Source organism: Canis lupus, chromosome 23, assembly GCF_011100685.1.
Source record: "Canis lupus familiaris isolate Mischka breed German Shepherd chromosome 23, alternate assembly UU_Cfam_GSD_1.0, whole genome shotgun sequence".
Classification (NCBI taxonomy): Eukaryota; Metazoa; Chordata; class Mammalia; order Carnivora; family Canidae; genus Canis; species Canis lupus.
Genome location: NC_049244.1, coordinates 8,507,441 through 8,534,812, shown reverse-complemented (window position 1 = coordinate 8,534,812; position 27,372 = coordinate 8,507,441). Strand labels below are relative to the sequence as shown.

The window sequence follows — 27,372 nt, the reverse complement described above, 5'->3', positions numbered from 1 at the left end:
GATCTAGTCGTGCCTTTGCCAAACTTCTTATTGACAAACTGCTATCACCAGCATTTATTGAAAATTTTGCTTTAGATCAATTCTCACTGGTTTGTGTGTGTTTACATAAACTTATTGTAAAAAGGAGACCTTTAATGATTGTTCTTGGTGGACACCAGTTTTGTTTCCTATGAGAAGTAGGGAACTGCATAAAGTAAAGAGAGTAAAAGCACAGTGGAATGAAAACAGCCAAAGGAGGGGTTCTATGGGGTTTTCAGCAGAAGGTCCCGAGCTGAGCCTGCACACACTCTCCTTGTTAACACAGATCAGCAAGTTTTAGCTCAGAACTGAGCCTCACTCTTCCTCGTGAAGGAAGAAGTGTTCTCACTACACATTGTGTGTTGTCCACACACCGCGATCCTTTCTTGAGCCACCCGTGGAACACAAGGCTCCTAGGGGAGCATGATGTTCTAGTCCTCTGTGATTTCCGAGGCGCCCCTCCGCCACATGCCTCCCCTGCTCCTGCCCTCCTGGGCAGCGGCTGCTGTTAGAAATGAAGTTTCTCGAGGGGTGGAGTTGGCAGTGGTCGGGACATCCTGTCCCCCTTGTCCGGCCTGATCTGTAGGCCTTCGAGGACATCTACCTAGAGGAGCGGAAGACCATCAAGGTTCTGCTCGAGTATGCCGACAAGATGTTCACCTACATCTTCGTGCTGGAGATGCTGCTCAAGTGGGTGGCCTACGGCTTTAAGAAGTACTTCACCAATGCCTGGTGCTGGCTGGACTTCCTCATCGTGGATGTGAGTGGGCCCAGAGGGAAGAGGCCAGGGGAGATCGGTTGCCCGTGTGGGGAGGAGCTGAGGCAGAGGGCCAGAAGGACAGAATGACAAGGCAGGTGAGAGCCAGCAGGCTGACGTGAAGGCACTCAGCAAAGCCACAGAGCAGATGGAAGGAGGCCACAGTCTCGGGTCACAGGAGAGACCCAGGCCACCCATAAGGTTTCCCAGTCTGGGAGGGATAAGAACCTGGGTCTGAGGACACCTGGGTGGCTCAGTGGTTGAGCATCTGCCTTTGGCTCAGGTCATGAACCTGGGGTCCTGGGATCAAGTCGCACATCAGGTTCCCCTGCTTCTCTCTCTGCCTAGGTCTCTGCCTCTCTCTGTCTCTCATGAATAAAATCTAAAAAAAAGAAAGAAAGAAAGAAAGAAAGGGAACCTGCGTCTGGCCATCAGAACCCCAATTTTGAGAGACAGAGGAGCAAGGGAGACCTAAGCTTCTGCGGAGACTCGATCCACTACAGAGGAGAGTGAGGAACAGTCCAGGCAGCAGTGTGAGCCAGGGCAGGAGCGGGCCACCCCCACCATCCCCTCAGGATGGCCAGAAGTCAGGGAGCAGGCGAGACTGTATCACAGCACTCGGCACACGTGTTGTGAATTATCTGTCAGGTCCACTAGGTAGGAGGCCAGTTAAGAGCCTCCGCGTCCACACATGGTGGAGGCTGTCTACACCGGGGAGACATGAGCCCAAGGCCAGAGGGGACAGGGTTGGTGAGGGATTCTGGGAAGGCAATGGGGGGACCCTCCAGGCTCAGGTAGAAGGTACCCCTGGGGAGGATGAGAGAGGGGTAGGCACCTGTGAGAAGGCAGCAAGCCATGAACACTGGTTGCTGCTGTGGACACTGGGGCAGCTGGCACAGCTTCCCTGCCTGCCCAAGGAAGGCCTAGGGCAGGACGTGGCATGTTCTCTGAGTACCCAGTTGGCAGATAGAGGGGAAGCCCTCTGCCCCACAGCTCCCGGGGCCCCAGGACCCTGCTGGGTGCCAAGCAGGGTGAGTGCAGTTGAGTGGGAGAAGAACCAGAGAGGAAAATGAGACCAGAGTGCAGAGCAGCCTTGGATCTGCACTCACTGAGGGCAGGGGGAACAGGCAAAGACGAAGGAACTCAGGTGGGGGCTCACCATCTGGTTGTGGTGGGTCCTGCAGAACAGAATGTGAGTCAGCATCTGCAAACTGGGAAGAGCTTTCAGAGGGACCCCATGGCTTCTGGGCTTGGCCTCAGGCTCCACCAACCAGCAGGGGTTGTCCTTCCTGTGGTTGTGCAAGAGGCTCAGGCCTCTGTTCAGGCCTCTGTTTGGTCCCCACACCCCACTCAGAGGCCAGGGAGGGGCTCAGCCTGAGTGGGAGGCCAGTCCACCAGTGGCCATGGCAGGAGAAGCTCCTTGGGCTGGGGCATGCATGGAGACACAGATCCGGGTCCTTGGGCCTCTGGTCCAGGCCTCTTTCTGTCACCCCCAGTGACGGAGAGAATGCTGATGTTGGGGTGAGGGGTACTAGGGTGGCAGAGAGGGAGGGAGGGAGGGAGGGAGGTCTACCTGCTTTACAGCCTGGAGTCCTCAGAGCCTCCCTGAGAGGAAGGAGAGGACCCGGGAGACCTCCTGCCCCGTGGCTGTGGGAGGGCCCTGAGGTCCCTCACCCAGCGATTCCTGCAGCTTCTTGGGAAGTTGAGCTTGCTGAGTGACTCCCCTCAGGGAAGGCAGAGAGATTTGCAAACACTCCTGGGCCACCAACCTGCCACCTTGAGGAACTCAGGGCTGAGGCCGGGCAGTGCTTCCTGTTCCGCTTCCTGTTCCATCCCAGAACTGGAAAGCTAGCCCATGGAGAAGGAAACCGGGCTCCCAGCAGACAGGGGCCGTGCCCAAGGTCAGGGGGAAGGAAGTGGATGCTGGAATCCAGCTTTCCTGATGCTGGCCGTGCTGTCCCCCTTCACTTCATGGTAAGGGTGGTCTTTGGGCCTCAAGGTCTGGAGAAGGGTATTTCCAGGATGAATTCCTTCATTTATTTTTCCAGTACATACTATACTATTGTAGATGCTGGGGATCTCAGAGAACAAAAGAGACTAAAACTCCTGCCCTCATGGAGGAAGGCAACTGCAAGCAATAAACGTACTCAATAAGCCAGCATTGTACGCTGTTAGAAGGCGAGGTGTGCCAGGGAGGATAGGAAGCAGAGAACGAAAGGGAATTAGGAGGGCCAGGACTCCGGCAAGGGGAAGGTATAGATTACAGCTTTAACTAGGCTGGCCAGGAGGGATCCACTGAGATGACATTGCAGCAAATATGAAGGAAGTTGGGGTCAGCCAGGCATACATCCGCAGAACCTTCCACACAGAGGTTGGAAGAGCAGTGCAAAGGTCCTGTGGTGGGAACATGCCTGGCATACTTGAGGAACTGCAAGGAAAACAGAGTGGCTGGAACAGTGATTGGGGAAGGTAGGTGCAGGAGATGAGGCCAGGCTTCAAAGGGCAGAGGGGGCACAGCCTTTGAAAACCACAGGCTTTTATTTAGAATGAAGTGGGAAGGCATTGTGACACCCCGAGCAGAAGAGTGACATGAAGTGACTCCTGCTACTGGAGGAGCACAGGGGTTGGGGGGTGGGGCACACATGGAGGCAGGCCGAAGAGTCAGGAGGCTGTGGCCACAGTCCAGGGGAGAGTACACAGTGGCCTGGCCAGGATGGTGACAGTGGAAGTGGTGAGAAATATTTGGACTTCTGATGTATTTTGAAGGCCGAGCCAACAGGAAATCCTGCTGGGTTGGATGTAGGGTATGAGGGTTGGATGTAGGGTATGAGAGATGGAGAGGAGTCAGGGATGACGCCAAGGCTTGTGGCCTGAGCAGCTGGAAGGATGGAGCTGCCACCAACCGAGATGGAAGGGCTCTGAGTGGGGCAGCTGCGTGAGCCGTGACAGCACAGAGCACAGGGGTGAACTGCTGGGACCTAAGTGGGCAGACTGGCCAGACCAGCCGCTGGGCCATAGAATTTGCTTGCGGTTCCCCTCTCTGAAGGCGTCCGATGAGCGAAGTCTGGCTTTGGGGAAGAGCCCCAGGATCGTCTCCCTGCTCATGGTCAACCCAGGATAGCCCTTCCCCAAAAAAGACTGGGGAGTGAAGGGGCAGGCCCAAGAATTTGGCTGGAAGGAAGTCCTGTCGGGACAAAAGCCCAGGCTTTATGTGCCTGCTCCTCCACACCAGTGGCTGGCTTAGGAACTCGGCTTTCTATCCGCAGAGTAGGGATGATGCATCCCAGGTCCTTGGGTTAGTGACTGCACACGGCAGGCTCTCTGCAAAGATCTGAAAGCTAGGACACACTTGTGTCCCTGCCCACCCCCAGCCACTTGGGCCTCAGGAAGGCCAGCCCAGTGCATGGTGGCCATGCAGAGGATGTAGCCGGAAATAACAAAGACAGGACAGTGCGGGGAAGCCTGCTGGCTCTCTCACACCAGCCCAGCTTTAGGCGGGCCAGGAGCCCTGCCACCTGTCTCTAGAGCTGTCCCCACGGCGCTCACTCCCGCCTTGCCTCCCACAGGTCTCACTGATCAGCCTCGTAGCCAACACCCTGGGCTTTGCCGAGATGGGCCCCATCAAATCCCTGCGGACACTGCGTGCGCTCCGACCCCTGCGAGCCCTGTCACGATTTGAGGGCATGAGGGTAAGGGGAGTGACTGCCTGCCTGCCAGGGCAATGGGAGGTGACTCCCTTGGGATGACCCCCAGGTCCACTTGCTGACCGAGTGGCCCAGCCTCGACCTGGGACTGTGGCCCCCAGCCTGGCAGGAGCTCGGTGCAAAATCTCCAGGAGAGGTTCATCTGGGCTCCCCAGCCCAGGGCAGCAGGGGGTGAAGAGCTGTGAGAGCCCTCCCTCTAGGCCTGTCGGCCTCGGGGGCCGGGGAGCCCCTCTGCTTGTGCCGCGGGGTGGGAGGCCATCTGTGTGTGTGCTCTGCGTCCTGCGTGCCCTGCCTCCTGGCAGCCACAGGCCATTTCCTCGGTCTGCGATGGGCAGTAGGGCTGTGCCAGGGAAGGTGAAGCTAAGAGGGAGCAGCTGTATACTCACCATCACGTAGCTGTTGGCATTTGCTTAGCAAACGCTTTTGCACTGATTTCTAACTGCAGAGCCCTGTGCATTTTTCAAGTCATCGAATTTTACCAAGGAATATGTGCATATGAGGCAACTTTAAAACCCCACCAAGAAAAATCTTACCCGTAACGAATAGCAAGAAAACCAACACATAGATACATTTGTGTGCACATGTGTTTTGTGTTTTGTGCTTTTTTACAAAACACGCATAGTGCTGCTGTGGCTTCAGCAGCCACATCTGTGTAACTCTCGCTGACCCGGCAGGCACTGTCACACGGCCCCCACTTTGTGGATGGTTTTAAACTTTGCCCACACCCCCAAAAGAGAAACAAGTCACTTATTCCTGGTGGGAAGGCATTCACAAGTGAATCATCCTACCTAAGTCAAACATCGCTCAGGAGCAAGGACATTTGATTCCACAGGGACGTGGGGGAGATGTGAGTTGCCAGGAATGCCTCTGCTGTGGCTGTCGGCCATGGAGCCAGCCGAGGGCAGACCTGGGAGTTGGGTTTCCCAGCCTGTTCAGCATGCCTGCTGGAGACCAGGGACACCCTCTCACCTGTACATGCCAGCATTACCCTTCCCAGCACCGTGATCACCACATGGCCCCACGCCAGCCTCACTGCAATCTGGGCAGCAAACACCTTCGTGACTCCCGGGGGGCTTGGCCCCGGGTCCCTCAGTGGAGTAGAGCACACCGTACACTTTTGCCAAGGAAGCCTCTCCTGGGTGCCGTGAGTCTCCGTGAAGAGAACAATGCCAGGGCTCCACGGGGTCAGAGAGCCGCTCCGGGAAGGGCAGAGCATGGGGAGCTCCACGCCACACCCCCTGCCCTCCCGGCCCGGCTCTCACCGCAGCACTGGAGGGCTGCCAGAGCACCTGCCAGACACGCCACGGGGAGGTCCCCTGGGCAGACTTCAGGGAGAACACCCATCCTTCCTAGTAGCAGCAACCCCAAAATAAACCAGAAACTTAGCTCAGAGAATGCGTCTCCAGAGGCCCTTTCCCATCGGACTGCTGGCAGATACTTAACTAGAGAGACCCTGTTGAAAATTAAGTTTGAAGGTCGTGAACTCAGGATAGGACCAGAAGGGAAAAGCAGAAGTTCTGGACTTGGTCAGACATTAGTGTGCAAAACAAACAAAAAGGTGTGTATGTTCTCTCCCCCAGGCTCCCCATCATCTCTCCCTTTATTCCCCATCAGGGCTTCCAGCCAGGGCTAGCCCTTCCTTGGGGACAGGAACTCTTCTACCCCCCATTCCCATAGGGGCCTGTAGGAAAAGAGTTCAGTGGGGAAAGAGGCACGGGTAGGTGGGTCTTGACAAGGGCCCATGCTCTGGGCATCCTCAGGAACTGAGCTTCTTCTCTGTCCACTTGAGGTTGTGGTCAATGCCCTGGTGGGCGCCATCCCATCCATCATGAATGTCCTCCTCGTCTGCCTCATCTTCTGGCTCATCTTCAGCATCATGGGTGTGAACATGTTTGCGGGGAAGTTTGGGCGATGCATCAACCAGACTGAGGGAGACCTGCCTTTGAACTACACCGTTGTGAACAATAAGAGTGACTGTGAGTCTTTCAATGTGACCGGCGAACTGTACTGGACCAAGGTGAAAGTCAACTTTGACAACGTGGGCGCCGGGTACCTAGCTCTTCTGCAGGTGGTAAGTCCTGGAGAGGAGGGACTTCCTCCCTCCCACAGGCTGTCCAGCATCATGCACCTGCACCCATGGCATGGGCAGGTGGGGGACCATGGGACTGCTCTGGGTCCTAACCGTAGGGTCACGCTGCCCAAAGGAGGCTAAGGATTGTCCAGAGACTTCTTGGCTCCTTGGGAAGTCCCCAGATTTTCCACTCTAGAACAGATGCCGCATTCTCCAAGGTGCATGGCATGGGGGTTCAGCACTGAGGCAGAACTAACCTCACAGCCAGTAGTCAGGTTGACAACCTCATGCTATCAGTTTGGCAGTGTGATGGCACAGGTTAAAAGGCAAAGACCATAGACACACAGAGACGAAACTATTAGCCACCCGGAGAGTCCAGCCTTCTGTTAGAAAAGGTGACAATAAAAGAAAAAAAAAAAAAAGAGAAAAGAAAAGGTGACAATGCCTCTGTGCAGTTTCTGGTGTGTAAGATGTGTGGTGTCGAAATGCACATGACGCTACCCCATCCTTCCAAAGTTTCCATTGATTTGTGAGGATGGTGGCTTCAGTGAGCATGATACATGGCATAAAATTAGCCTACAAGTAGCCTTGACAGCAGACATGCGGACAGACTGTAACACACAGAAGCACGGCTTACTTCCCTTACTATCCCAGTGTTAAGCCCAAGTACCTGTCTCTAGTCCCCAGAGTAGAGGAGCACTCAGTGGGCTCCCATCTGAAAACTTAATGCACATCTACTCGCACCTCCAGCCCTCCCTTAAATCCCAGAGGTAGCTTTCTTCAAAGACTCCCCTGAAATGCCTCCTAGAGAAGATTAGAGCCAAACCCAGAGACCCTCTGTCCCTGGGGCCTCCCTCTAGATGCCAAAACTTGAGGGGCACTTGGGCGGCTGAGTCAGTGAAGCGTCCAACTCTCAATTTCAACTCAGGTCATGATCTCAGGGTCATGAGATTGAGCCCTGTGTGAGCCCCACATCAGGCTCTACAGGGAGTCTTCTTGAGATTCTCCACCCTCTCTCCCTGCCCCTCCCACCCCACCCCCACATGCACCCACGTGAGCACAGTCTCTCTCCCTCTCTCTCTCTCTCTCTCCCTCGCTCTCCCTCTCTCTCTCTCTCATAAATAAATAAATAAATAAATAATAAATAAATAAATAAATAAATAAATTAGATGTCAGAACCTGGAAGGAAAGGCCCTTTTGTAGACTGGGAGCTGACAGTCATTGCAGATAGAACACAGTGGCCAGAAAGGCAGTCACAAGCATCTTAGCACCATCGGTGCTCTCCAGCCGTTTCCAGAGCATCTCCAGCCCTCTCTTCATAGGGCAGGGCTTCCTGGCACAGGGAGCTGAAGTAGTTCGCCTTCTCTGGAGCAGCCTCAGTTCCCCCATCTGCCTCCCAGTGCCATAAGAACTCTCAGACATGAAAGTTGTGTGGACCGTTGTACCCTGAAAGGAGGCTTGGGGGAAGATCGGATGTTGCCGAGGACACAAGTGAGACTCACTGGAAGTCAGCCTCACCACCCAAGCATGTCTCTCAGGCTCTTCCTGAATCTTCGTAGCAGCCCAGACAGTGTAGCCAGCACCAGAGCCCTGGGTCATTCAGCCTCTTCCTTTACTGCCTTGGAGTGGCCAACTGGAGCAGGCTTGTGTAGGCTCACAAGAGCAGCTTGTTGCATTTTCAGATATTTTGCAAGCCATGATTAAAGATCAGATTTTATAAACTTATAATTCACTAAGTGATATTGAAACAAAATCAGGGGGTACCTGTCTGGCTCAGTCAGTGGAGCATGCTACTGTTGATTTTGGGATTGTGGGCTCAAGCCCTATGTTGGGTATAGAGATTACTTTAAAAAATAAGTTATTTTAAAAATCAAAATTCACCATTAGCACATATTATCATCTATGCTTTTAAGGTTATTTACATGTGCTGTATCCATACCGTGGAAATGCTATAATGCTATGCTCCTCTGCATCTCTTCCCAAGTCTGTGTTCAGTAACGGCCAGTCAGTGACTTGAAATTGGCCGTGGTGGGAGTGTTTACCCAGAGAAATTGGCAAACATGACAATCAGGGCTTTGTTTTCTTCTGGAAAACCATTTGTTAGCCCCTTACTGACACATCACTGACTAAAGGACCCCTTAAGTACGAGGGGAGGTTGGGATGCTTCAGGGCCATCCTGAAAAGTCGTGGAACAGAAGCCACGACTCCAAGCTGCTTGACAGGGGTCCAGGTTAGCATTGGGGTCCCCCTCTCTGACCCTGACACCCACTGTAGGACTGCATCGTTTCAGAATCTGGAATGAAGGTGGATCTGAAAGGCAGACCTCCTTCGGTTCTCCTCAGTGTCCTGGCTAACATCGAGAAGCTTCTTACCCCCCTCCATGACCCCCTTGTGCGGGGGGCTTCCCCTCCACCCCCAGTCCTGAACCGGAAGGCCCTTCCTGAACTGCCCAGTCATGTGAACACGGCCAAAGGGGCGGGGCGGGATGCTTGCTTCTCAGAGGAGGCTATTTCCTGGCCTCACTTGTCTGGATAGGACCCCAGATAACTCAATAAGTGCAAGTCAAATGATTCTTACTCTTATCTTTTCCTTCCAGGCAACATTTAAAGGCTGGATGGACATTATGTACGCAGCTGTGGACTCCAGGGGGGTAGGTAACCATACTGGCCTCTCCCACCACATCAGGCACATGAGGTTTAGGACACTTGGCACTAGGGAATCTGTGTGCACCCTCAGAAGCCCACCCCATAAGGGCCAGATCTCTTGTGCCAACCTGCAGTTGAGCCTCTCTGGAATGCCCAGGCCTGGCCCTGGGGCAAAGTTGCATGGTCTCCCCAGGAGCCCCAAATTCTCAAATATCTTTCAAATTAAATTCACTGCCATTTACTTAAATCTCAGTCTTACCCCAGAAGAGACAGAATAGAAGCAATAGAGATGCAGATCAAGTTTCCTTTTCATCCTTGTGCCCTGCCCAATCACAGTGACCATTCAGTGAAGGCGAAGGGGCGGGGGAACGACAGGGACACGGACCTGCTACACTCACACTTTCTGTTGGGCAGAAGCCAGGCAGTGCCACATCAACCCTGAGCCATCACTCTCCTGAACCCCATCCCCACCCTGGCCGGCCCTGCTCTGCACATGCACGCACACACAGACACGCAGCCCCGACTGGTCACCTCCCTCTGGACACACCCTCTCGCCCAGCCAGCCCCTTCCCCTTCCTGCCTGCCTGACCCCCATGTCTGATTTCTCCCGCTCAGTTTGAAGAGCAGCCCCAGTGGGAATATAACCTCTACATGTACATCTACTTCGTCATTTTCATCATCTTCGGGTCTTTCTTCACCCTGAACCTTTTCATCGGTGTCATCATCGACAACTTCAACCAACAGAAGAAAAAGATACGTAGAGCGCCTGCTCCCCCTGGGTCAGCAGGGTGGGGTGGGCTACCAGGGGGCTGAGGAGCCATTCTGGCCCCTGGCCCCATTGTGCCCTCCTGCGGGGGATGGGCCTCTCCCCCCACTCCCCACAGATACTGGAGTGGGCAGGAGAGGGGCATGTTCATGAGGTGACACGCCCAGTCTGTAGGAGTGGAAGTGGGGGCCTGTGGCTGCCTGACAGCTGAGGCTCCTGAGAGGAGCTGGGCTGATGGTTGGGACTAAGTCACCTGGTCCACGATGGAGACAGCAGCCCAGGGTCTCTCCAGAGCTCCAACGGATGGGCCATGATTGCGTGGCAGGCAAACCAACTAGGCAGAGAGCACCTCCAGGGTGGCCAGGCTGGGCAGGGGAGCGGGTGGGGGATGGGGACTGGATTTGCACCTGACAAATCGAGAGAGGCCTCAAAGTGAAGGGAGACAGGGACTTTGTGAAAGCAGATTTGCAGAGGACTCTCTGGTGCACGATAGGGAGAGAAAGTGAGAAGGCCAACCGAGGCACCTCATCAAGGAGGCAAGATCCCTATGCCCCCCATGCTAGAACCCCTAAGGACCCCAAAATGAGGCCTGTACCTGTCTCTCTGCACTTAGGGGGCCAGGACATCTTCATGACAGAAGAGCAGAAGAAGTATTACAACGCCATGAAAAAGCTGGGCTCCAAGAAGCCCCAGAAGCCCATCCCTCGGCCTCTGGTGAGCCAGCTCCCAATCCAGCAAGACTGGGGAGGGTGTGCTTGGGGTGCTGGGTAGCCCCCACCCCCCAGGACCAGCCATCAAGACCTCTAAACAGCCTTTCAGGCTAGCCCAGGGCCCTTGGTCAGTGCAGGGAAGGAGGGGCACTGTCAGGCACCTGACCACATGCACGGGCCTCAAACTCCTGGAAAAAGTGAGGAAGGCATGGGTGGGCCATTCCAGCCAGGGGCACTCCTTCCCACAGGGGTCCCTCTCCTCTGCGCCCTCCTCCCCTGCCAGAGTGAGCAGGGTGGCCTCTGCAGGCCCACCCCCATTTGCAGCCTCTTCCTAGCCACCTCTGGGTGGGACAGACACAGCCTGGAGTCCCCTGGCAGGTGGCCCCAGGAAGACACTCAGTCCCCCTTGAGGCCGACTCCCTTGCCTGACCCAGACATTCTCCAATAAAGGGCCCAGCAGCAAGGGGGCAGGCAGGCAGTACTCAAAGTAATTACATGGCATAACCCGAATCACTAGCTAAAGTGATTTGGTTACTTTCACAGTCCCAGGTTTTAACCCAGTTCATCAATTATTATCTAGTTCCTACCCTTTCACCATGCTTTGTTCTAGATTAGGGGTGTGTGTGTATGTGTGTGTGTGTGTGTGTGTACAATTATTTATAATCTTCTCTCTTTCCCCAAATAATCTGAGGTGGCAAACAATTAAAGACACAAATATAGTTGATAGAATAAACCAAATCAATTCCAAAAAGGGTAGAGGACATCTGTTAACCTAAGGGCTGATCCAATTACTAGGACTGAACTTTAAATTTAAGCTTGAGCCATCAGACAGCGGGAACAAGGAGAAGCCCAGTGAACAGTGATGTGCTAGGGAAGCTCAGGGTAGGAGAAATTCCTTCCTGAAGATTCAGAGAAGACTTCAGGGAAGAGGGAGCCTGAGGGCCAGGCCCAGAAGCAGGAGTGCCAGGCTGTTTCAGCCTCCTGACTTCTCTCACCCTGGGGAGAATAGGAGGGTGGATGGTCTGGGTCGAGGGACAGCCACAGGGGGACCTGCTGGCCTGTTTCAGGTCCCTGCTGAGCCCATCCTTTGCCTCTCCTTTCAGAACAAGTACCAGGGTTTCCTATTCGACATTGTGACTAAGCAGGCCTTCGACGTCACCATCATGTTTCTCATCTGCTTGAACATGGTGACCATGATGGTAGAGACAGATGACCAGAGTCCCGAGAAGGTCAACATCTTGGCCAAGATCAACCTGCTCTTTGTAGCCATATTCACAGGCGAGTGTATCATCAAGATGGCTGCCCTGCGCCACTATTACTTCACCAACAGCTGGAACATCTTCGACTTTGTGGTTGTCATCCTCTCCATCGTGGGTGGGTATACAAGCTGGCCCCTCCTCTCGTCTGGGGTCTGGACTTAATGCCAAGTGTACTAGGCTCCTTTGTTCCTTTCTCTGCAATCCACACCTTTCCCCTGTCACAAATGCAGATACACACACACACACACACACCCCTCAATAGAGAATTTGTCTAGGAGGCCCACTCAGGCCAAGGAGGCCATCCTCGCGGAGGAGCCAGCGCCCACTCTTGGCCCCACTTTCCATGGGACCCTAGAACACAGTTTTCTGTTCTCTGTGAGAGCTTCAAGAATGAGTCTGTAAAGGGAGTGAGAGATGAGCAGGTTTCCCTGCCCTCCCAAGGCTAAAGGAAGAAGTGGCTTTCTAGGGTGTGGTGACTCTCCAGAGATGGGAGCAGGTGGCCTTCTTGGGTAGAAATTATCCCTGGAGATGGAAAATTCTAGAGTAAAGCCACCAATATGTGTGCCAGACTCCTTCAGACATCACCCACCTCATGCATCTGACCTTACAAATTCAGCATTGAGGGACGCCTGGATGGCTCAGCGGTTCAGTGTCTGGCTTTGGCTCAGGGCGCACGATCCCCAAGTCCCGGGATCAAGTCCCATGTCGGGCTCCCTGCATGGAGCCTACTTCTCCCTCTGCATATGTCTCTGCCTCTCTCTCTCTCTGCCTCTCTCTCTCTCTCTCTCTCTCTCTGCGTGTGTGTGTGTGTGCCTTTCATGAATAAATAAATAAAATATTTTTAAAAAAATAAAGTCAGCATAGAGGCAAGGAGATCATAAAACTAGGAACAGAAGAGATAGGATTCACATTCCATCTGTTTGGGCTGCTATAACCAAACACCAGACTGGGTAGTTCATAAACACCAGAAATTAATTTCTCATACTTCTGGATGCTGAAAGGCCAAGATTAAGGCACCAGCATGGTCATGTTTTCTGGCGGGGATCTTTTCCCTGGTTCATAACCAGCACCTTCTTTGCTGTGTCCTCACAAAGTAGAAGTGGCAAGGGAGCTTTCTAGGGCCTCTTTTATAAGGCACTGATCCCACTCATGAGGGCTCCACTCTCATGACCTAAGTACCTCCCAAAGGTCTCACCTGCTAACACCATCATCTTTGGAAATTGGGATTTCAACATATGAATTTGGGATTCAAACATTCAAGCCATAGAATACATCTACATGTGTTTGACCTCAGGACCCAAACCCTCTTTTGTTTTTGTTATTTACTTATAGAGTGAGCAAGCGCAAGAGCAGGGAGGTGGGAGGGGCAGAGGGAAAGGGAGCAGACTCCACACCCAGCCCAGAGATCATAACCTGAGCCGAAATCAAGAGTCAGATGCTTAACGAACGGAGTCATTCAGACACCACTCCCTTTTTAAGTAACAATTTTATTGGGATACAATTCACATACTGTAAGATGTACCCTTTAAAGTTTACAATTTAGTAGTTGCTAGTATATTCAACAGAGTTGTGCAACCTTCACCACTACATCTGATTGTAGACTATTTCCCTCTCCCCAGGCCCTGAAAACCATTAAATCTAAAATTTTGAGGGGCTGCCAAACTGTTTTTCCACTGTAGGTGCACCTTTTTACATTCCCGTCATCAACGTATAAGGGTTCCAGTGACTGCACATCCCCACCAATACTTGTTACTGTCTGTGATTTTTTATCATAGGCACCCTGGCAGATATGAAGTGATCATTTTGTTGAGGTTTTGGTTTACATTTCCCTAATGACTAATGACACTGAGCATCTTTCCATGTGCTTAGTGGTCATTTTCTATGGTATGTCTTGGTCTATGATGGGAGAAATGTCTTGGAGAAATGTCTATTCAGATCCTTTGCTTATTTTTTAGTTGGCTTATTTATGTTCTTGTTGTTGATGTGTGAGAGTTCTTTTTTTTTTTTTTTTTTTTTTTTTAATTTTTTTTTTTAATTTTTATTTATTTATGATAGTCACAGAGAGAGAGAGAGAGAGAGAGGCAGAGACACAGGCAGAGGGAGAAGCAGGCTCCATGCACCGGGAGCCCGATGTGGGATTCGATCCCGGGTCTCCAGGATCGCGCCCTGGGCCAAAGGCAGGCACCAAACCGCTGCGCCACCCAGGGATCCCGAGAGTTCTTTATATATTCTGGACACCAGTCTCTTACCACACAATTCGCAAACATTTTCTCCCTTGCTGTGAGTTGTCTTGTCACTTTCTTGGTTGTTGTCTCTTGAAGCACAAAGCTTTTTGTTTTGATGAAGTCCCAATTTATCAATATTTCTTTTTTCTGTTGCTTGTGCTCAGAGCCCAAATGCTTGACCCTTGCTCTGTGGAACTCTGCTGTGTGGTGGCTGACTTTCCCCTTTCTGCCATACACATACAGCTTGTGCCTTCAGTGACCTCAGAGGGAGACACAGGGGCTGAGTCAGGGGCCATCGTAGCTGTAGTGACAGATGGTTAGAAGCTAGATGGAGGGTCAGGAAGTACTCTGGGAGTTCCCAGGCAGGGGTGAAGGTGAGCATGCCAGGCAGGACTGGAGAGAAGCTTTAGAGAATGCAGGATGTCAGCAGCCTCGAGGGGGCCGATGAAGGACAGTGTGGGTGAGCTATGGGAGGAGACGTGGCATGTGCCTCAGGGACACCTCCTGGTACTGGTGCCTGGCTGTGCTGGAGGGACATGGTTAACAGGTCAACCTGGAGCCAGAGTGTCTGAGTTGAATCTCAGTGTTCCACTGACTAGGTGACAACTTGGGTAAGTTACCTCACCTCTCAATTTCCTCTTCTGGAAAATGAGGATGATGGTATCAGCTTACCTCCTCGGGTGACCGGAAGGGCTAAATGGATAGATATAAAATGCTCAGCCCAGTGCCTTATTGACAGTGAACATGACGCGTGTCAGCTGGTGACATGATTACATGAGGAGTCTGGAAAGGTCACTCAGGCCAATACAAAGCGAGTTCATGTCATTCTTTCTCATGTAACTTGTATGCCTGCCTCTCAAAACTCCAAACCCGGAGTTGTCAATAGAGACCAAGCAGCAGGAAGCTCTGGAAGCTAGCAGGGTTGGGAGGGTGGCAGGAACAATCTCAGAGAGGCTGAGGTGTTGCAGGTGTGGCAGAGAACACAGGCTTGTGGGCCAGTGCCTTTCCAAGGGTCATGTGCCCTTCCATGAGCACATGAATTATCTGGGCTTATTAAAACACAGTGGGACAGGGGGTGGAACGGAGCATCCACATTTCTGAGAAGCTCCCAGGAGAATCCCAGGGCTGCTGATCCTCAGACCCCACTTTTGAGTAATGAGTTGCTGAAAAGCCTGAGCCTGAGCTCTGGTCCAAGCAAGGCCACCCAGATGCTGAGCAAATCCTCTCGGGTTTCAGAACCCAGGATCTAGCAGATGGGCCCAGTACAGCTCTACCGGACAGGTGTTCTCAGAAGACCAAGGGAAGAGAGGTCTGGGAAGCACTTTGTACAAGGTGTGGGTACGGTGTGGGTACTGTGGGTCCTCATTCTCTGGGTCACAGATGAGAAACGGAGACCCAGACAGGGTCCTTGCACGCCCCGGTCAACCCAGTCCTCCTGAAAGGGCCTCCTCTCCTTAGCTCCTTGCCACACAGAGATCCGTACAGTGGGGCAGGGCTAGAGGGAGGACAGAGACCCACTGGTGGCGCGGCCTCTGTTGTCTCCCACAGGTACCGTGCTCTCAGACATCATCCAGAAGTACTTCTTCTCCCCAACGCTCTTCCGAGTCATCCGCCTGGCCCGAATCGGCCGCATCCTCAGGCTGATTCGAGGTGCCAAGGGGATCCGCACACTGCTCTTTGCCCTCATGATGTCCCTGCCTGCCCTCTTCAACATCGGCCTGCTGCTCTTCCTCGTCATGTTCATCTACTCCATCTTCGGCATGGCTAACTTCGCTTATGTCAAGTGGGAGGCCGGCATCGATGACATGTTCAACTTCCAGACCTTCGCCAACAGCATGCTGTGCCTCTTCCAGATCACCACGTCGGCTGGCTGGGATGGCCTCCTCAGCCCCATCCTCAACACGGGGCCCCCTTACTGTGACCCCAATCTACCCAACAGCAATGGCTCCCGGGGGAACTGTGGGAGCCCGGCTGTGGGCATCCTCTTCTTCACCACGTACATCATCATCTCCTTCCTCATCGTGGTCAACATGTACATCGCCATCATCCTCGAGAACTTCAGCGTGGCCACAGAGGAGAGCACCGAGCCCCTGAGCGAGGACGACTTCGACATGTTCTATGAGATCTGGGAGAAGTTCGACCCGGAGGCCACCCAGTTCATCGAGTACTCGGCCCTGTCCGACTTCGCCGACGCCCTGTCCGAGCCGCTGCGCATCGCCAAACCCAACCAGATAAGCCTCATCAATATGGACCTGCCCATGGTGAGCGGGGACCGGATCCACTGCATGGACATCCTCTTTGCCTTCACCAAGAGGGTGCTGGGCGAGTCTGGGGAGATGGACGCCCTGAAGATCCAGATGGAGGAGAAGTTCATGGCGGCCAACCCGTCCAAGATCTCGTACGAGCCCATCACCACCACGCTGCGGCGCAAGCACGAGGAGGTGTCGGCCACCGTCATCCAGCGCGCCTTCCGGAGGCACCTGCTGCAGCGCTCCGTGAAGCACGCGTCCTTCCTGTACCGCCAGCAGGCCGGCGGCGCGCGGTCCGGAGAGCGGGCCCCGGAGCGGGAGGGCCTCATCGCCTACACGATGGCCGAGAACTTCTCCCGGCGCCTTGGCCCGCCCTCCAGCTCCTCCATTTCCTCCACGTCCTCCCCCCCCTCCTACGACAGCGTCACCAGGGCCACCAGCGATAACCCGCAGGTGCGGGCGTCCGACTACAGCCGCAGCGAGGACCTCGCCGACCTGCCCCCGTCCCCAGACAGGGACCGCGAGTCTATCGTGTGAGCCTCAGCCCGGCTGGCCAGGAGGCACCGGGAGGCGGCCTGTCGCATCGGAGCAAATGTGACCGCAGCCACAAGCCGGCATCTGCTGGGCCTTCCTTGGGCTCCGGGCGTGAGAGCTGGGCCTGGGCCCCGCGGGTCAATGAGGCTGAGTCCTGCGGCACCCCCGTGGATGGCCACAAGCAGGTGGCCGGGCTGACCGTTCTGGGTGGCCTGTCACCGGAGGCCCTACACACACCAGTGGCGGGGCTGCTCAGGCCACACCCGGGGGCCTTGAAAAGCCACACCACCCCAGCTGCCGAGGAGAACTACAAAACTGAGACTGTAGATGTTGTGAATGGGCTTTCATAAATTTATTATATTTGATATTTTTTTACTTGAGCAAAGAACTGTTTTTTCCATGGACGATGGCAGTAGTTCACACTGCCTTTTCTTAACTCCAAACACGAGTGTCTGTGGAGCTGTTGGAACTCTGTTCTCAAAGCAAAAGTGACACCCAGTATGACCTCCCCAGGCCTTCGATGCCCTGGGACCAGAAGGGGATCCCCTGCTGCTCAGGCCACGGTGCCAGGAGAGCTGAACCTCTTTTCTCGCACATGCGTGTACGCACAGTCCACACACGGGGGCCACACTCGGGCTCCCTGTGGCCCAGGCTCCCCTCAGGCAGGTGCCAGGCAGAGGGGTCTCGCCAGTGGGGGCTCACGCTGGCCTCCCACTGTCCCCAGGGTCCTATACGCCCCCTTGTGTTTTTATGCAGGCCATCCTGGGGTCTTTTCTAGGAAAACACAAACCTTCCAGAAAAGAGCGGCCTGGGTCCCAGGGCTGGTCCTGGCTATGATGTTGCCTTTTCCTCCTGGGAGAGGCCAGCCTTCTGCACGAGTATTAATATTAAAGTGAAGGGCATGAGGGAACCGGCCCCACGTGTGGCCAGCCCCCAGCTTGTCCTTGCTCCCCAAGCCGGCAGGCCCTGCCCCACGGGCCAGGAAGAGCAGTCTGAGCCCCGTGCCACAAGGGCTAGGAAGCTGACCAGCCCTCAGCCGTGGGGCCCCAGCCCATCTGAGGAAGGGAATCTGTTGTCGTGGCCAGGGCTCTCTTTCCAGACCTTTCTGCCTCTCGCCCTGTGTGCGACTGGGGGGTGGGGGTGGGGGACTCCTGTGTGGTGCCCAGCAGCTCTCCAGATGGAGTGGGGAGGGCAGTGTGAGCCTGGCACCAGGAAGGAGCCTTGGGATGGTCAGTTCCCTGCCCTGCGAGGGGGATGGGCTCCCTTGGGAAGGGGAGCCATGTGGCCCCAGACCAGCCCCTCTGGCTCAGCCGGGGTCCTGGTGGCACACACCCGCGGGTCAACCTGGGGCAGGGTCTAGGCGGTCCACAGGTCTTATGAGAAGGCCTTTTCAGGGAAAAATACTTTTTCTAGTCCAATTACCCCCAGGGCCTCTTGAGCTGCTGACAATCCTATTTAGCATATGCAAATCTTTCAACGCAGAGAACTGTCACCCCCGGGAGTGACAGTGTTGGGGGGCGGAGCCTGAGCAGGCAGGGGCTCGGCCCATCCCAGCTCTCCCGCGGAGCCGCCGCTGCCGCCACCTCTGCCACCGCCTCCCGGCAGCCCCCCGGGAGCTGGAAACTGGCTGCTCCTCACCTACCTCGCCGAGCTGTCGGAGGGCTGGACGTTTGCGAGCTCGTGGCGGTGCTGAGGGGGCATTGCCGGCGAGTCAAGTATTACGTTTCTTTTTGTCACTCCGAGTTCCCTTGGTGGCAACCCTAGCCCCCGCCCCAGCCGTCCCGGTGATCTCTTCTCCCGTGCTGCCCTTGAGTCCAGCGTGGGACATGGCTCTGACCATCCCAGACACACTTCTCTGAGTGGAAATCTTATTTTTGTAGCTGTCTGTGCTTTGCTCTCGAGGCTTGGAGCGGCGTGTGCCCCTCCCTGGCACTAGCACCCACCGCAGCCAGGAATGTGGTTTGGGAGGCAAGCCGGCTGGCTGCCCGGAAGGGAGCTGTGTGTGTGTGTGTGTGTGTGTGTGTGTGTGTGTGTGTGTGACCCAGGAGCCCTGAGACAGGTGCCTGGGGCTGAGGCTGAGGCAGGGTGAGCTAAGCCCAACTCCTTAGCTTTTCGCGTGGCTCTCATTTTTTTTTTCCAGAACCGCACGATGGCCAGCAGGAGGGGAGGAAGGGGTAGGAAAGGAGGGAGCATCAGGTGCCAGCTGTTGTCTGAGCTAATCGAGCACTTCTCACCAAACTCCGTGTATAAATAAGATACATATTTTTAAAACAAACCAATAAATGGCTTACATGACCTGGCCTGGACTCTGTTCTTATGATTTGACCAGGGCAGTGGCAGCGGCCCAACAAGCCCAGGCGATGGCCGTGGTGCAGGGGGGCAAGATGAGACCCCAAGAACCATGCAGGACTTCCCGTCATTTTCCCAGGAGAACAGCGGAGAGTGTGGCTGGTCCAGGGAAAGTGGGGGCACCCGGGTCCTACCTCCCAGGACCCCCAGTCTGGGGCACTGTGAGGGGTTGTGCTTTGGGGCTCCCACAATGGGAAAGGTTGGGGCGAGGGAGGCTGTGGAGAACAGCCAGATGGTCAAGCTAGGCCCGGCCCCGTGGCACCTGACCCTGGCTTCCTCGCTCTCACCCACCCCGGCTCCTCACTGCCACCCCGCCACCCCGCGGAAGTGCTCCGCAGCCAGCAGAGGCATCTTTGTGGCCAGCTCTCTGTGCCACCTTGCAGAGCTCCTCCTCGGCAGCTAACTCGGCAGACGGCAGCCCCCTCTGGGCAACCTGTCTCCTTGGGGCTTCTGTGGTGCCACCCCCTCCACACCCTCCTCCACCCCTGCGAGTGCCTCCTTAGGGGGCACGTCCTCCGGGATCTCACCGAATGCCCGAGCACGTGGAGCCCCGGCCCGCTCCCCGGAAGAGGGCAGGAAACCCCCCCCGCCCCCTCCCTGCCGCCACACTTAGAGTCCAGTCTTTATCTGGAGCCCAGTTCCCCCCACTGAGCTCCAGGCCGGCACATCCGGCTGCCTCCTGGGACACCTGCGCAGCTTTCAAGCCCAGCCAGCCAACCCTGGGCTCGTCGGTCTCAGCCCGAGCCCCACACATGCCATCTGCAGCTGCAGGATCCTCCTCGCCCACGGGCCAGCCCGGGCCCTGCTGGCACTGCCTTGCCCGCATGTCCTTCACTCGCTGCTGCCTGGGTTGAGACCAGGGCAGCCCCTCAGGGACTTCCCTTCCCTTCCCAACTGCTCAGCTACCAGAGTATTTTCGTCCAAGATCACTGCCTCCTGGATACACCCTTCCCTGGTTTCCTGTTGCCTCAGGGTCCAGGCCACCAGTGCCCCGGCCTCCAGCCCCGCCAACCTCTGTGACTGCCTGTCTCTCTCTCTCTCCAACCCTCAGGGACCCGGGCTCTTCCTCGTGGAGGTCCTGCCAGCTGCACTCCTTGCACCCAGCACACTGGCCTCCTCTCCATTCAGTCCTCAGGACTCATCTTGACATCACCTCCTCTGGGAGCCTCCCCTGACCACCCACCCCCATCTCCATCACGTGTCCCCACTCTAGGTACTTCCCCTGTCATAGCACCAACCACGCCTCATTGCAAACACCTGCAAAGCCCATTTTATTCCATTTTCTTCCTTGGAGACAGTCTCGCCCTGAGCCTGGATGAATATGGGGCCAATGCTGTGGCCCATCCTGTGGGCCAGGGGCCCCTGTGAGTCTGCAACAGCCTCTTGCTCGAAGCTTCTCGACCCCTCAGGTGGCCCTGCTGCAGTGGCACACACAGGCCTCTCTCTCCCGCCCACCACCTCAGGCCTAGGAGAAGCATCAGAGCACCCCCATCCACGCACACACATACACAACACTCTGGGGTGCAGCCATGCCCAGCCACAGCCTGCTTCACAGCCACCTCCAGAGCAGCTGGCCTATAACCCCTCCACGTCCCAGGCAATCAAGCCCCATCTTTCATCTGCCCACCTAAGCTTTCTCGGACCCCAGGAGGCCCATCCTCCATGTTTCCAATACGTCAGAGCCCACCAAGAAGGCCCTCTGGGGACCTGAGGAAGAAGTTGGTGCAGCCCACATAGCCCACTGCCTGCAGAAGGCCACAGGATCCTGGAAACAGCATGTGACAGTTCTTCCCAAAGAAACCCTCCCACAAAAAAAAAAAAAAAGAAACCCTCCCACAGCTCCCCTCAGTCCTCCACTCTCTGGACCCCTTTTTATATCCTTGATGTGACTGTGGGGTCCCAGTGTCCAGCACCATTTCCCTTGTAAGCCATCTGCTTATGAGAGACCTGGAGTTTGGTACCCCGAAACCTGGTGAGACCTGGTGTCGGTCCCTTGGTCCAAAATGGGCAGAAGCCACACCACCCTTCTATGACATCTGTTGAATTGTCTTTCCCCAACCAGACGGAGGTTTGCCAGAGGACAGGCCACATTCCAGTAGTGGGCCACTGCCAGCTGTTTTAAAAATAATGTCAGAATTGGGAACAGCTGCATACCCTGTGTGGCAGGATGCGTGTTTTCATGTGAAACCACTGTTTCAGATAGTTATATAGCTCGGATGGGTAGTGATAGAAACGTGTTTCCTACAAGAAATCCCAGTGAAAAGCATGACAGCAACCTGAGGACAGGGCTCGTGGCCAGTGTACCTCACCACGTGGCTGGGACCCAGCTCGGTAGCTGGCACAGTGGGAGCCCCGTAAGTGTTGGTGGAGGGAGAAAGGCTGGGGCCCCCGCCCTGAGCTGGGAAGGGTCAGCCTCCCGCCTGGCAAGCTGGGTCTGGGCCCACACAGTGGCTTCCCATCGTTCTCAAAGCCCAGGCTTGGCATGTGGGGTTCCTGGGCCCCTTGTGTGGGTGGAGTCTTCCCCAGCGGCCGAGGTGGGCCTTCGCCTGGCATGCCATAGGGCGGGCTCCCCTGGAGGGAGGCACGGGTCGGGCCCCAGCTGTCACCAGGCAGTTCTGGGGTGAGACTGGGGTCCAGGCAGCGGGTGGCTCCGAGGGACGGATGCCAGTTCCTGTGTCAGAGGGAAGGCACGCGGCCCAGAAAGCTCAGCCCTTGGCAGGGAGAGAGATGCTCCTGGATAGACGTCAGCGCTCACCCCGGGGCCACGGCTTTGGCAGCCACCCTGCCCCGTGCCAGCGGCTACCCCGCCCTCAGCCCTGCGGCCACGAGACTCGAGCCCGGAGGTTGGGAGAGCAGGAGGGACAGAGAAGGAGCCGGGACAGAACGGGCGCAGCCACCACGGTGTCCCTGCAGCGCCGGGCGGCGGGCCGGGCACCTCCACACCCCTGCAGCGCCCCTCACATGGGTGCCCGGAGCACGGCAGCTGGGAGGTCTGCTGAACTCGCTGGGCTCCTCCCCTCCACGGAGTCCTTTCTGTCTTCTGCGTCCCCTGCCCCTTGCTCACAGGCAGTCCCAGCTGCCGCTCTGCATTCCCCTGGCAGATGAGGCACAGGGCCATCTGACATCCTCACCTACACGGGCCGATCCACGCACAGGTGCACACTCAGAGCGCCGTGAGCTGGGCCTCCACTCTGGAGGCAGTGGTGTGATATCAAGAAGTGCCTGAGATACCAGGAGTGAAGCTCAGGTTTCCTGTCCCAAACCCTACCCCCACGCCCGTCCCCAGACAAGGGGCCTCAGGACATTCCCAGGACAGAGGCAGGCAGACAGGCCAGAGGGGGCGGCACAGGGACTCCGTTTAGATATTATGCTCAAAGGCTGGCACTGCTAGGTTCTGTCTGGGGGACCCCAGGGAGACCCTGAGGGCCCTGCTGGAGGCACCGCTCTCTCGCAGGTGTCCCAAGTCAGCCTGAACGTCAGGCGTGGGGGTTGGGCCAGTTGGAGCCCAGCACGTATAATGACCACCCTGACAAGCACTTCCTCCCATGCCAGCTCACGGGGCTGGCATCCCCGGGCAGCTGCCAGGCACCTGCTGCCGGAGAGAGAAGCCCCATCATCCCAGCCTTTGTGGAGAGACAGACTGGCTCGGATTCCAGAAAGGCGTGCAAGTGAAACCGAGCCCCCCTCCCCGGATGCGGGCTGACCAGCAGGCAGTATGTCCTGTCCTCCTACCCTGCTCCGTGCCCAGCCTCTGTGGGCAGAGCTTCGGGGAGCGGGCACTAGGATTTTAGGTGCCACCAGCCAGGGGGCTGAGCTTGCCTCCAGCATCTGTTCTTGGAGGAGCCATACCTCCTGGGTGACCATCTATCTGCTACCCTCTCAGGCTGCACCCCCTCTTCCTGGAAGGCCAGGCACCAGGCTGGCTCTGCATGCAAGGCTGTGGGAAGAGCTGCAGGACCGCTGAGGGCTGGGAGGCTTGACCAAGAAGAGTGGCTGGCTTCACAGAGATAATTGGGCCTCCTGTATCCTGTCTCAATCCATCACATTTACGGTCTTCTCTCCAGACAGAAGGCAATGAGGAAATGACAGAAGCCAATAAGGCTAATAAATAAAGAGTAATAGAATAACCAGCAAGTGCAACCCATCCTCTGAATCCCCAGGGCCAGGAGCAGGGCTGAGCCCCTCCCCTCTGTCTCAGTCTTGACTTCAGCCACAGGACCCAGGCGACAGTTAGAACAGTCCCCAGGGGGCAGAGGGTGGAGTGGGGGGACAGCTGGATTTCCAGCCGCTCAGGCCAAAGTCTTGGCGTCATCCCTACCTCCTGTCTCTCTTACACACACCCCACATCCAATCCAGTAGGAAATCCTGTTGGCTCTACCTTCAAAATATATCCCAATCCAACCACTTCTCAACACCTCTACTGCCACCATGCTGGTCTGAGCACCATTAGCTCTTGCCCGGATTCTTGCAAGGACATCCCAGCAGCTCCTTGCACAGACTGCTCCCAACACAGCAGCTGGTTGAGCCCCGTGAATGCTCAGCACAGAGGCCCCCAGGGCCCCCCACCCCAGGCACTCAGCAACAGCCTGAGCCCCATGCAGCCCTCCATAATGCGCCCCTGCTCCCCAGTGCCCATCTGAGCCATCCACAGCCGGGTCTCTTACTGGGCTTCAGCCACACTGCTCCCTCCGGTTCCTCCCAGGCCCAGCACACCTCACTGTCGTGGGACTTCAGCACTGGCTGTCCCCTGCCTGTCACCCTCTCCTCCCAGAGAGCAGCACAGCTTCCCGTTCCTTCAAGTTTCTTCTGTCACTTTTGCAACAAAGCAACCAAGATCATTCTATTCTCTACCCTCTGCAGTCCACTGCAGCTGTACTTAAATCAGGTTCACCGAGGTCTAATTTCCATGCAATAAAATTCACGCATCTAAATGCACAGTTTGATGAGTTTGACAAATGTATAAGCAGTGGAGGCAGCACCGAAATCAATATATCAAACATTTCCATCACGCCAGGGAGGTCCCCCACCCCAGCCTCTGGCAACCGCTGAGCTGTTTTCTGTGCCTATAGAACTACTTTTTCCGAAGAGTTCATATAAAAGGAATAATGCTGTAGCCTGTCCCGTCTGGGTGCAGTTGCTCAGCATAAGGCACCTGAGCCTCATCCCTATGAGTGTTAGCTGGATTTGTTAGTTCCTTTCCATTGAATGCATTTCATTACATGGATGTACCGCAGTTTATTTTCCATGCAATAGCTGATGGACGTTTGGGATGTCCTCAGCATTTTGTCATCATGAATGAGGCTGCTAAGAACATTTGCATACAGGTGTTCATGTGGACACGTTGTCTTTTATCTTTTGGGTAAATACCTAGAAATTGAATATCAGGGTCCTATGATTACCGTATGTTTAACTCTACAAGTTAGCCGATGTTTTCCAAAGTGACTGTTCATTTTTCATCCCCAGCAGCAGTGGGAGTTCCAGTGGCTCCGTCTCTATCCCATGCCAACATTTGGTACTGTCAATCTTTTTATTTTTTCTTTAATTTTGACCACTTGGGTGGGTGTATCCCATAATTTTAATTTGCATTTCCCTGATGACTGATGATGTTGCACATCTTCCCGTGTGCTTATCGGCCCCTGTATCTTCTTCAGTAGAATGTCTGCCACGTAGAGAAGGAGCTCTCAGCAAATGCTATGTTGATTGCCATCGTCATTCAAAGGAGCAAAGCACCCATGCAGCGTGACCACATTCCCATTGCTCTGCGTGGGCTTGCTGTTAGTCGGGAGTCTGTGAATGGGCGTAACGGGAATGTGAAGGATGGGGTAAATTAAGAGTTTACAGCAATCCCCAGTACATGGCAAGCACTTAATAAATGCCCAGTGTGGTGATGACGAGTATTATTACGAAGCCCTGGGTGACTTGCTCCTGTCAATCCCATTCTCCGCCTCAGCACCCTGGGTTTTCTCTGTGAGTGGTTGGCACCATTCCCAAGGCCCTTCTGTACTAACACCCCCTGATTCTCATGAGCTGTTCTCTGTTTCCTGACACACGTCTCTCAGGTCCCTTCCTCCACCCAGAGGAGCCCCTGACAGCCATGCAGCCCCAGGACCCTCATCACACATGCAACACCACATGATGGCCTAGGGCCAGGTCGTTGGTCACCAGTAAGAGGGACCATAAGAAACAGGAAGGAGTATGATGAATAGGTGGATGGTAGATGACACCAGACAGGACCAACAGACCCTGGGAGTCTGGGGAAAGTGGTGTGGCCTTCCAGGGACACTGCTCATGCCCCACAGTAGCTCAGCATGCTCTCCCCCCACTACCCCCTCCCTGTCCCAGCCCTCTCCCTAGCTCAGTACCATAGGTGGACTGCCAGGCCTCCATGAGCCCCACTCTCACCCCAAATGACCTCTGGAGGAGAACCACTCCTCCTGGGGAAGGGAGTGGGGACGGAATTGGAGTAGTGGGAAGGCACAGGTCTGGGGCTGGAACCAGGATGCCATGGGGAGTGAGGATGAGGTGGTGAGAGGACAGCCCAGCAGGCCCAGGGCCCGCATACCAGGGCCATGGCTGGGGAAGCTTCTAGGGCTTAGGGGCTGCAGCCTGGGGGTTCTGGAGGCCAGAGCAGGGAGGACAGGAGGCACTGAGGGGCAGGGGGTGTGGGAGGGGAAGCTCTACCACCCCCACACTCCCCCCCACCGCATCACCCTAGTCCTTCACTTCCACTAGGCAAGCTCTTCATGCTCACTGTCACCTCAGATGTGGGCAGCCCCACTCAGCCTCCCCAGCCACCCGCCTCCCCCAAGACTATGCTGGCACCCTGGCCGGCTCGTGCCCTCCTCTCCCCAGGGTGAGTCACCACCTCAGAGCTCTCTCACCACGTGCCTGCTATCAGACCCCAGCCACATGACCCTCCGAGCTAATTTCTCTGCTCCAAGTCCCAGCTGAAGACCACTCAACCCCAAGGATAGCCTCACCATGAAGCCCTGTGCCAGCTTTACCTGGGATGCAGCCAAGCCACCCTCTCCTTCTCCTGCGGAGACCACCCTGTTTGCAGGATAAATCAAAGCTGAGCAGTGGCCCAGGCCCAGCCAGCAGGGCCGATGCCAGTGATACATGCCAGGAGTGAGTGGCAGTAGGCCTCAGAGCCAAAGGGGTCCCCTTCCTCACTCGCTCCCACAGAATGATGTCAGCCTACACAGAGGACCAGCTGGGGAAACAGTGGCATCTGTCCATTCTTCCTTTAGCAAACATGTACTGTGTGCATCTGGCAGCTTTTGGAGTTCTAAAAATGAGCAAAAGTAGATAAGACCCCTGCCCTGGTGTAACTCAAAATCAAGCTGGCAAGACAGATGTTAACCTCAAAATCCACCAACAGGGACTGTTCATAGTCACAAAGCTGGGTGTTGGGGGTTGGCGGAGTACCAAATGCAATGAGCAGGAATGTCCAGGCGGTGGAGTCAGGGGAGACCCCATTTTTGTCTTCCTGAGATGGGTGCTTCCAGGCAGAGGAAAGAGCAAATCTAAAGGTCTTGACCTTGATGTAGACAGAGTGGGGCCCATTCCAGAAGGGAAGACGGCCCCCCTGGCTGGACCCAGAGAGTGAGAGGGAGTCCCTCCTAGGAAAGGATCAGATGTGAGCCAAGGGCACCACAGGGCTGTTGACGAGGTTTACCGCCTGTACTTTGTGTTTTGGGGGGAAGAGCATGATTGCTAAATAGGTTGTACTTTAGTAAGACTCTGCCTCCTGCTCTGAGGACAAAGTTTGTGGAGGGGCAAAAATGAATGGGGCAAATAGGTCAGGGGGCCTTTGTCAGGAGAGATGATGGGGACTTGACCCAGGAAGGGGACTGTGGAAAGTGAGAAACTTGATAGCTATTTAGGATGCAAAATTGGAAGACAAAGCACCCAAGAGTGGGTGAGGAGGCCTCTGGGTAGGACAGTAGGGAAGGTGCCACAAGGGACTTCCTCGGGTCCCCTCCTGGGCTGGCCCTCAGGCCTCCCCCATCTGCCACAATGAGCACTTGGCAAGTAGGATGGATGATTCTTTGGGGGCTTCTTGTATTTAAGAATTAAGTATAG

At 55.4% G+C, this 27,372-nt stretch overlaps 1 protein-coding gene across 1 annotated transcript in view; it reads left to right on the top strand.

The window, feature by feature from the left end:
* The window catches only part of SCN5A (sodium voltage-gated channel alpha subunit 5), a 78,185-nt gene extending 60,897 nt beyond the window's left edge, over positions 1–17,288 (top strand). Inside the window, 8 exon segments of the mRNA NM_001002994.1 lie at positions 605–778; positions 4,342–4,464; positions 6,269–6,550; positions 9,147–9,200; positions 9,811–9,948; positions 10,571–10,675; positions 11,775–12,045; positions 15,704–17,288. Coding sequence (NP_001002994.1) covers positions 605–778; positions 4,342–4,464; positions 6,269–6,550; positions 9,147–9,200; positions 9,811–9,948; positions 10,571–10,675; positions 11,775–12,045; positions 15,704–16,941 — 2,385 coding nt within the window. The 3' untranslated portion in view covers positions 16,942–17,288.
* The last annotated feature ends 10,084 nt before the right edge of the window (positions 17,289–27,372 follow it).